At 33.0% G+C, this 11,501-nt stretch overlaps 1 protein-coding gene across 1 annotated transcript; it reads right to left on the minus strand.

Moving 5' to 3' along the window:
* Positions 1 to 411: 411 nt before the first annotated feature.
* Positions 412 to 9,103, minus strand: LOC127711662 (uncharacterized). The gene is made up of 9 exons (XM_052217777.1): positions 9,046 to 9,103; positions 7,978 to 8,070; positions 5,548 to 5,694; positions 4,817 to 5,005; positions 3,781 to 3,927; positions 2,733 to 2,794; positions 2,417 to 2,513; positions 1,027 to 1,365; positions 412 to 499 (listed from the first exon to the last, which is right to left on the minus strand). The coding sequence occupies exons 1-9, from the start codon at positions 9,059 to 9,061 to the stop codon at positions 429 to 431; spliced, it is 1,161 nt and encodes a 386-aa protein (XP_052073737.1). The 5' UTR covers positions 9,062 to 9,103; the 3' UTR covers positions 412 to 428.
* Between the last annotated feature and the right edge of the window lie 2,398 nt (positions 9,104 to 11,501).

The following is an 11,501-nucleotide window of genomic DNA, read 5'->3' on the forward strand; positions in this document are numbered from 1 at the left end:
GGGTAACAAACAGAAGCTGAGGGAACTGCATGTACATAAAAATAAGCGAGACCGGGTGCGTCGACAGGGTAAGCGTCTCCTGCAGTGCATGCATCACCCGCCATGCGAATTCACACTCGGTAAAAATGTCACAATCGGGAATAGAACCCAATCGGTAAAATTACAGATCAGACGACTATACTGGCATATAAAGATATAAGACCGCGAAACATGTCACTAGTGAGTTGAGATAGCGACACATCGCATCGCTCAACCAATTCGTGATGATGGTCGTAAAACTTCTGTACGTAGTACTTAGTGTCGATTTCACCCCATTCGCACACTAACATTGAGTTTGTTCGTCAGTATCACCAATATTCTTTCATGTAAATCAGTAAAATAAAAGTAGTAATGTAGAGGGAGTAAATATTACAAATTTATTATAAAAATCATGAAGATTCAAACATATCACTCATTGAAGAGGTATAACTGCAAAACTGTGACGTAACTGTTGTTGTATCTGAAAACAAAACCATATACAAATATAAGGTTCGACAATATCTTAAAAAGGAAACATGGTACACACGAAAAAATACCATAACTTGCTGCAATGTTAATGTCACGATTCGATTTTTTAGAGATAAAGTATGATATGAACAATTTAATAAAAAGAGTCAATACGTGGGCGTGACCACAAGAAAATTTTAATAGACGGAAAACTTTCTCATGTTTAACTCATTTTTTCATCCTTTAATATGCTTAAAAGAGGCGAAAGATACCAAAGGAACATTCAAACTCATAAGTCGAAAATAACCTGACAACGCCATGGCAAAAAACGAAAAAGACCAAAAGACAAACAACATTATACAAAACGCAAAACAGAAAACTAAAGACTGACCAACACGAGCCCCACCAGAAACCGTGGGTGATCTCAGGTGACCCGGAAGGGTAAGCAGATCATGTTCCACATGTGGTAACCGTCGTGTTGCTCACGTAAGTACATGTACAGAGGATAAATCCCATGAGGTATGTTTTAAGTGGTTTTACCTGAGGCCGTTGTTGTATTTGAAGGTGATGTACTTGGTTCAGTATCGATGTCTGGAATTATAACTGCTGACCAGTTCTCATCTAGGTATGCTACCATACTGATATCCTGTCCCAAACTAAATGACTTGTCGTGTTGTTTTACTTTGTCTACCAGCTTCTCTATCAGTTTGTCTCGGCGATACAGCTGAAGTTCTAATTGTAAGACTTTCGTCTTCTGGTGCTCGAGCTCGCGTTTGTCCCAGTCAGTAACATTATTTGCTTTAGGAAAGGTTCCATTGTTTAACATCGTTGGTTGCTGTGGTGCTGCAGTGATAGACAATTTTCCACTAGGTTCTTTATCTAAATAGATGAAAATTTAATTACAGGCTACTTCCGTATGTGTTGTTAGACCTCCATCTCTTAAATCGTGATCAATTTCCCAAAGAAACTGTGAAAATCTTCAACCCTTTTTACACCCATGAAGGCTTGGAAAATAGGTAATAATTACATTTGAACCACCTGACCGGTGTATTTTGCCTATTCAGACAACCAGGGGGTTAAAATGGAAGTCTCTCTAAATGATATTTATTCAATTGTAAAAGGGGTCTGGATGAAAACATTAATTTCAATTTTTGCCTAGACTTCTTTTATACGCACCTTGCACATGCCTTATACATGTTATAAACACCATGAAAGTTAGTCAGATGATTTAGGTTTAAAACAGAACAACCACACACGACTGTTTACGCCATCTGTTGTCCGTAATTAATGAACAGGTGTATTATCGCGAATCAATTTTGACGTTCATAACATGTGCTTTTCTGTAGAAAATATATCCGAAAAGATAAAAGAAACGCATTCATTCTTATGGGGAAGAAAGTTGCTAAAAGTACAATGTTGGAGGGTCTAGATTGGGCCTTCAATTCTGTATTCCTTAATTTTTTAACCAACTTTTCTCTCTTCATCATAATTTTGGCCCATTATTCTCTATTCTTTATATTTTAACACCCCATTATTTTCTATTATTTTTGGGGGTCCATTTGTCTCTTTTCAATTCTTTTTGTCCTTATTTTCTGCACTCTTTGTCCATTATTCTTTATTCTTTAAACACCATCTAGACCCTCATGTTGTTTTCTATACTCTATTATAAACACTCATTGGGAAATGTAGACCTCATGTATGTGACTGTATGTAATTTGTCGTGTACTTTTGAACCTTTCAGTTTTAAGAGCTTTTGCTGTTTTGTTTATTTGTTGTTGTTTGATTATTATTAGGATTTGTTTTTGTGTTTGTTTGTTTTTGTTTCGTTTATTTTTCTGCTTTGCTCTGTTTGTTTGTGCATTTTTTTTGTTTTTGTTTTGGGAGGTGGTTGTATGTTTTTTTTTAAATTATTTACGGGTATTATTTCTACCTTTAATTTGATCCCTTTCCTTCTTTAGACCATTAATATGTAAAAAGCAGATCTTGAGTTTGTCTTCGTATACTTGTGATTTATATCGTATATGTTCCTAATCAAATAAAAGACAGATACATAACCTATAACTTTTAAAAATACACGTCAGACATTTGAATTATCAAAACCTATATTTAAACATCAATTCATATACACCATTTAACCGACATTTAATTCATATATTTAGTCTTTAGCTAATCTTGTTTGACTACCCAAATCGTACATAATTTGAAGTTTGAATTAAATGATTTTAAAGTGTTAGAATATTTATTACCAAAAGATGTGCCCGTTCTTCTTTCATATTCTCGATCCTGTTTTCTCCATCTTCAATTTCACCTAAGAAAAAATAATTGTGTAACTACAGCAACCGAATGAGGATCTTCGTGACTTTTAAGATCGTGTATAGATTGCTGATTTATATTAAAATTGTTTGCTTTCCAAATTTTTGGTCACGAGGGAACATGATGAAGATAATTCCAAAGACACGTGTTGTGCATGCGCAAGGAATTCATGTTTTTTTTTACGACGATGCATTTGTTACATTCACATATTTTTTTAAAAAAATGGGCTTCAGTAAAACCAATTTTACTCTTTCAGAAAGGCCTCGAAACCAAAAACTAATAAAAGGCTTAGTGAAAAAAAAAACAAACTTTGAAGTCAATATTGGAATTACTCAATACTGCATACTGCTGATCATGCATTTTAAGAAACTTGTATAATCTTATCATGGTACAAGTAGATAATTGAATACAAAATTATATCAACTCAAACATACAAATACGTCGGCAAGTATGTTACTTAAAAGATATGAAATTTTGATTTATGATATTGTTTATTTCCATATTTACCAAAGCTATTAATGCTAAATTTTGCCGTTATTTCGTAGTGCATTTCTTTTAGACAATACATTCAAATTTAAAAAATCGCACCTGCTCTATCTCAAAAAGATTTCTACAGTGTAGTGTACTACTTTTGGGACAAATAACTTATAGAAAAGTCTACCAGCTCTAACTCAAAATATGGACAATGCTATGTTGAGGGGGTCTATTATTCAGTTTGACAGCTTCAGACATACTAATTTTTGACCTTTTTTAACTGGACTAAATCACAGTAAGGCACTACTTCTCACAAAAATTCAGCATCCGAATTTTTTTAACATATAATTTCATCCCCATACTTAATATTTCATGCATAGAAAATAAAGAAATGAATTTGGAAAGTATGAAAAAAATATGCAAGTTATACACTGTCCACACTAGGGGCTATATGTATGTCCTCGGACCATATAAAATCGTATCAATGTGTCCATAAAATGATGATACCTTGAAGACCAGTTATTTTTTCCTTTAATAGTTGCACGTCGACAGATAATTCTCGGATGACATCTTCTTGTCTCTGTATCTCTAGATGTAAATCCATTTTTCCATCCTTCATGTTGTTAATGTTGTTCTTAGACTTAATCAGTAGATCTGAAATGTAATTTTAGATTGGTCACTTAAAATGTTTTGCTAGTATTCAAAACTGAAGACTTTCTATCAATTACATTGGCTGGTCCCATGTTCGAGGAAAAGGGTGTAAAATTCGGAAAAATTTAAAATAGGAGCAATCACAGCGATCATTTCAAATTGACGATTTCATTCCAAAACAAGAATGTGTCCATAGTACACGGATGCCCTACTCGCAGTATTATTTTCTATGTTCAGTGGAACGTGAAATTGGGTTCAAAACACTCATTTGGCATTAAAAGTAGAAATCATACCATAGGGAACATGTGTACTAAGTTACAAGTTGATTGGACTTCAACTTCATCAAAAACTACCTAGACCAAAAACTTTAACCTGAAGCGGGACAGACGGACGGTCGGACGGACGAACGGACGGACGCACAGACCGAAAAGCATACTGCCCCTCTACTATCGTAGGTGAGGAATAAAAATATTATTTTCCGATCGATGGGGTAGGTTCGGGTGCCCCCTACGATCCCGGTTGAATACACCGCTGACTAAAATCCCGATCTAAATTCTCCATTTTAGCACTGTATTAGTCCCAGATTACCAAATGATTCCAGAGATCCTCAAATTTGCATTGTCATAACTGAATATAAAAATAAGGAGATGAGGTATGATTGCCAATGAGACAACTATCCACCAAAGTTCAAATAAAGTGGATGTAAGCAATTATAGGCAACCGTACGGCCTTTAACAATGAGAAAAACCCATACCGTATAGTCGGCTATAACAGTCTAGTTTTGAATACCTGAAAGGTATGAGGTAATTTGAAATCATAAAGATGTATGCACACATCTTATTATGACGATAAAAACGATAAAAACGATAAAAAAAACATACAAATTATATACCTTCGGCTCTGTCTAGTTTTCTATTTGCTTGCTCTAAATCCGATGTCATTTTCTGAGTGTGAGCTTGAAACTTGCATAGTTCTAGCTCGACGGTCTGTTTTTCTTTGTACGTCTGTTTTAGTTCATCTGCCAGTGCAGTTTGTTCTTTTCGTCCATCACTAAGCTGCCGCTTCAAATCCTCGTCGAATTCTGTAAATGTATACTTAATTAGCATTTGATGACATACACACTTCCCTTACTTTCTCTTTTATTGTATTATTAATTGTTGAGTTTTTTGTTTTTGTTTTTTTGTTTTATTTATATTCCTTTTTTTTACCTTTAGTCTTCTTTCTTTCTTTGTTATGTTTGTTTGGTTGGTTGGTTGTTTAGTTTATTTTATATATTAACGAGGTTTTTTATCACAAGAAACACAACCACAATCTATGCATAAAATAATCAAATATGCAAAATATTTGCAGAAACACATCAGTCATGGTATTTTTTCAAGTTTTCCTCCGGAAGTATCTGTATTTCTTTTTCAATGTAAACAGTGTCAACTTTCGCCCACCAGACAGCACAACAGGATGTTAAGATTTTCGAGTGGCATATGCGCCTTCTTGCACCCAGCAGAATGCCCCCCTCCCACCCCCAGCACAAGTCATTATCAAAATTTGCCTAATCAGACAATGTCTGTGGCTTCACTTGTAATAATAACAAATTTAAAGGTGTACATTTTACTTTTATATTTCTACCTTTTCTAAAATCGCTTATAGAAACAAGATCAGCGATATTTCTTGTCAAATCAGCTATGCATTTATTTGTAACACCGAGCTCCTCGAGTACACCTTTTCTGTCATCTGTGAGCGATGTTATTTTACTACTGAGGACCTCTTGTTTCTCTGTTGTAAAAAATAAAATCAGTGTAATGGTTGAGCGTTAGTACATTAGGAAATATGTGTTTGTGTCATTCATTCTTTCAATGCGGATTCTTTTTCATATAGATCATATAATTTCGAGTGTGATACATATATATGAAGTTAGTATATCGATGCCGTTGAAGGATTATTTTTTTAAAAGTATTAGTCATTTTTTGTTAAAGTTTTGATTTTTTTACTCATCAAACTGTAATGATTTTCATCCTCAACTGTATTACAGGATGAACGTACATAGTCGTTTTTCTCCAGAAATTTTTATAAATAGCTTCCTTTTTCTATCAATATTCATTGTGACCGCTAATTTTCATTTTCGTAATACTACATCTTTTTTTAAACAGTTATAACTTAAGTAATTTTCCATTTATAATTTTTGCTTACTTTACATGTACAACGCCTCACATAATTTTAAGAGGCCTTTGTTCTGCCATATCAGGTGGCAAAATTGTTATTAGTCGAAACAAAGTACTGAAGACTGAACATCGGATGACCGCAAGTTCTGGTGGATGGTCTCAGAGAAAAAAAATCATATCTCTATACCTGAAAGTTAGGTTATGGTACATAGATATATTTTTTTCTGAGACAAGTTCCTGTGTGGATGATGAATAAATGACAGGGAATTTAACCTCTCTGTGATAATTATTATATTGTAGCGATATAATCATTTGTTATCAGTATAATCTGGTTTGTTGTTATATATTATATGAATAATTGTATAACAGTTATATATATAGCAGATCATCTCTCGAGATATTCTTTTATATGCGTTAACACAAATTTTCGGTATTCATGATTTGTTACTGATATATATATTTCTCACGACAAAACATTTTCATATCATTTATCTATGTTCTTAAAAAATATTTGCATGAGTATTCATTGAACAAATGAATTTATAACAAGCGATAAGGAATGTTATTTTGCACTCGATAATATCCGCGTATTTATACGAAATACGTTCGGTTATCAGCCAAAAGCGCAAGGGACGTGTGCAGACATTTCTGCGGCAACATAACACCGATATGACCTCTCAAGTTCACATCCGATGTAAAAATGATCTACGACTGATATGAAGATGGACTTGTTTGAGAAATTAAACATTTATTTGTGTAGTCTAAGCTTTGACATGACTGAAAGGAATAATAAATGAAGTGTTTTCACAAAACTACTACATGTACATTTCACTTTTGAAAATAAACCCCTGCATTAACCCTTAACCCTGAAACACATATGAATTTGATACTTACATTGTTAAAAATATACTCTCCGTTTTCCTTTTTTCTTTGTTATTTTTTAACTTTGGATTTTTTTTTATTGAGATGATCTCTTTTCTCTTTTCTTTCAATGAAAAATTATTTTTCTGCTGGCGTCAGTGAAATAATTTCTTCATGCATATTGTATAAGTTAATACAAAAATCAATAAATAATACTTTACTTGGATTTATTTGCATGCATCGAATGCTAAATAAATATATATATAATTTGTTTAAATATACTTTTTCACTTTTTTGGTCTTTTGGAAAATGTTGTTTGTGTTGTATTTAGACCCCTCTACCACGAAATTTGTTTTTGCATGCACACGTATAAAAATTGCGGTTTTTATCCAACGCAATCATAGGTTTGAACGTTGTTTTCAATTTAGACTTATTTATATTTTTTCGTTTGGGCTTGTATTATATTTGCCTTCGGGTTTATATGATCCGTTCATCCTATCTCGACTCTTCAAAATTCAAGAGTCTACCCGAAATTGAGGTAAATTATATGGCCTTCCAAATACCGTTTCGATTCCTAACATCACTGAAGAGACATTAATTGTCGAAATCCGGATATGGTGTACAAATTTTTGCACCTCATGTTAGCGGTATACCATCTTTTCCGCAAGTTTATTGTTTTCTGTTTGGTATTAAATTAATAGTAAAGATCCATTTTGTTACACCGTGTGATCCGTTTATTTGGCAATCGCCAATGGCAGTCAGCAAGGTTTAAGAACATCCGTTGTTCGACCTGTTAGTCAAATGAGTTTTGTTTAAATATACTTTTACACTTTTTTGGTCTTTTGGAAAAATTGTTTAATGTTGTTTGTGCTGTATTTAGACCCCTCTACCACGAAATTTGTTTTGCATGCACACGTATAAAAATTGCGGTTTTTATCCAACGCAATCATAGGTTTGAACGTTGTTTTCAATTTAGACTTTTATATATATAAATTAGTTGCATCGTCTTAACTTCGTTTTTTAAAGGTGAACAAACCAAGAATATTTTTGATAAGTTTCTTCTTTCCGCTTGGTCCACGCTTTAGACTAAACCATTTTCGTCTTCCTGGTGCATCCCCTACGTGACTATCTAAAAAAATATATAAAAAATTTACTAAATATGTATATTGAAAATCGGAATGAATATTTTTGGCCGTGATTCAGAATCGTACAAATGCGATTCAATTACTATCACAGACAATACGGTGTAATTTAAGTAGCCTAAGACATATATGCATGGAACAGAGCGACTCTCGACCATCTACCCTAAACGATGTCATCGATGTTTTATTTTAACCACATGCTTTACTTGATGCTTTGATCCTTGGGTATATAATTTTGAGGATTGTGCATGTACATCACTATTTAAAGGTTTGTTAAAGTTCAATATTAGGCACTATTACAATGAATAATAGACAAATGAAATAAGGAATAGACTAAGAGGAAAATAGAGTTTGAAAATATAAAGAAAAGAGAATAATGGGTAAAATATTAATTGATATAGAATAATCGCCTGAAAAATTGAAACAATGGAAAAGTTAGATACCCCCACCCCACCCCCCGGTTTCCATCCAAAAAGGCCTTATAGACATCGCATGTAATTGTCCTGAAAGTAGGCTGCCAAAAAAATTGGGGCGGAAGATACAAAGGTGACATTTAAAACTCATAAACGAAGAAAAACTGACAATGAACGCAATCTAAAGAACAACAAAAACGGAATCGATGAAACACCAACATGTCTATCCGCAAAACACTACAGAGAAAACTAAAGACTATCCAACACGAACCCCACAAAAAAAAGGTGGTGATTTCTGGTGCTCCGGAAGGGTAAGAAAAAACTGCTCCACATGTGGTAACAATCATGTTGCAGCCACGAATGCCATAAAATCTGGATAAGACTATCTCCTTCTTGTGTACCAAGTCAGCTTTTAAAAATCTTCCTATAATGACGCATATTTACAATAAGGCTGAAACTTGCTACATAGAAGAAACTGTGCCCTGAAATACAAACAATCCGGTTACACGACCTCAGTCTGACTATTCATATAATTGTTACAATACTAACCATCTAACGAGCCCATATCTGTGATGTTCGTCGTTTACTCAGTGAAGACTTACGTGACGTAATTAATCGGCGGGAAGAGGTTAATGTCCAACTGGTACACTTTTTTTTCCAGAATGTGGTAACGTTGTTGTAATTTACGATTTTCTCACCCAAATACCACCCACATAGCGAAGAATTAAAAAAAGACCTACCACAGATTTACCGAACAGATATAATTACTTCTTTAAGAGTAAGTTTTATAGACCACTCTTTATAGTTTACAGTTATACTTATACATGGTAATTCGCGTTTTATTTTTTTCTGATTTGCTTTGAATGGATTTCCCCCATTAATTTTGTATTTTATGATATAAAACATAATGAGGTGCAAAACGACGAAGGCTCATCATGCATCTTTTCAATTTTTATAACATAAATTTAAAGGATTTGTGCTGTAGCTGAAAATAACGTTTTTTAAACTATAATTATTATTATCAGGAACAAACTTAAAGTAAAATATAATGGACGAGACTTGGCGAATGTAGGGTTACATTGGAGAGTGGCTGATAAGGAAAGAATGGTTGCATTATCGCTTGTTCTAGTTACAGTTATCATATTTATGAAGATAAACATAATATATATTATATAAAAACTGGGACCAATAGAGAAATGTTTTAGTCCCAAATCAAAAATAAAAACAAAGAGAAAAGAGTGATGTCCTTTTTTTTGTGGCCTTTAGTAAATGACTTTTTTCATTAGTCGTATAGGAGATATATGAACACTGTAACGTGATCGAGTGAAGAACGACTACGACACAGATAGACGGACATAACCATACTATGACTCGACAATGTATCCTGTAATAAATTCCATTAACTAAATAATACGGATTAATTTTAACATGTTTATTCACAGATGTACATTACGTCGGACTTATGGACAAAGTTAGCCTTACAATGTTGTATATGCAATTCCTCCAAAATATTTATCGATTCAAGACTTAAGGTGGTATGGGAGTATAAACGAAAAACGATAGATTTTTTTCATACTTTGCCAAAATGTAGTATATGTTGTGGTATGCTAAAAAAATATGATAAAAATGATAGGCCACCGAGCTTTTTTCCAAACTGCAGGATTTGAAAAATGTGTAAGGATTATACATAAAAAAAACATTATTATGTGAATAAAAGGCAAACTAGGTGATAGTATTGTAAAATAAAATACGCGATGATATCTCATAAAAAATGTTTTGAGAATATCAAAACAAAAGATAGGGTCTACGTACGTTTTTTCCCCTGCTATAACCTGGGAATATCAGGGGCGGATCCAGGATTTTAGGTTAAAGGGGCGCAAACTTAATTTTTTTTTAGGTAAAATTATCGAAATATTCTTTATTAAGCTGAGGAAAACCAATGCTTTGCAAATTTAAGGGGAGCGCACGCCCGCCACTCCCCCGCCTGAATCCGCCCCTGACTGTTATACTTACGTCAATATATTATGTCCCAGCTATAACATAAAATAGAAAAAAATCATTCATGTAATCTTCTTTAGAAATTATACTATTTCAGAGTTACCTTTCCTTATTCCGCTAATTTATGAAAATTGAAATCAAGCCAAAATAATCTACGTTTTTCAAAATACTAGTTATTATAAGTTGAAATCTCATGATTTGATCATCTAACTGAAAATTCACATGAGTAAATTGAATTCCTACATCAAATTTTGCTGACTTGATTGAAAATCAGTTGTGCTAGCTATTTTAAAATCCAATAAAGCAGGCGAAAGACACCCATACTACCTTAAACAAGGAAATTCACATCCTTGTAGTATCACAGGTGATACACGGACTGACTATAGAATAGAATAGAATAGAATAGAATATTTTATTTCCCAAATTACAGGGCCCATAAAGGGCATAAAATCAGATACAATTGATTTACATAATTGGTAACAACAACAATAATAGTCACTTGAAAATATATATTTAGTATATTAGCATTGGTCAGAATCAGAGCCAAAAACCACATATATATTGTGAATAAAAGAATAAAATTACATTATATGCATTCATTCTCAAATCATTTACTTGACTTAGTGTCAATATGCATACCTGATCTCCTTAATTCAAAACAGTCACAAATATAACAGCCCAGTTTTTCCATAAGAGTTACATTTTCTTGAGTCAAGAGCCATAAAAATTTAGAAGATTTATTTAAATTTTTAAAATTATAACAATTGTCAGATATGTATTGAAAAAGTCTTCCCTTTGAGTATCATAAAGAGGACATTCTAACAAAAAATGAAGCTCATCTTCAACTTTACCAAGTGAGCAATTTGAACAAAGACGCTCAGATCTTTCTATATATTTTTTTGAATATCTGTCTGTCTCAATTTTTAAAGAGTGAGCACTTATTCTTAATTTACAAATTGACTGTCTTTTTTTAAAATCCTGTAGTTCTGAATATTTTTCTTTTTTAA

The sequence above is a fragment of the Mytilus californianus genome, unplaced genomic scaffold (assembly GCF_021869535.1).
Source record: "Mytilus californianus isolate M0D057914Y unplaced genomic scaffold, xbMytCali1.0.p SCAF_8, whole genome shotgun sequence".
Classification (NCBI taxonomy): Eukaryota; Metazoa; Mollusca; class Bivalvia; order Mytilida; family Mytilidae; genus Mytilus; species Mytilus californianus.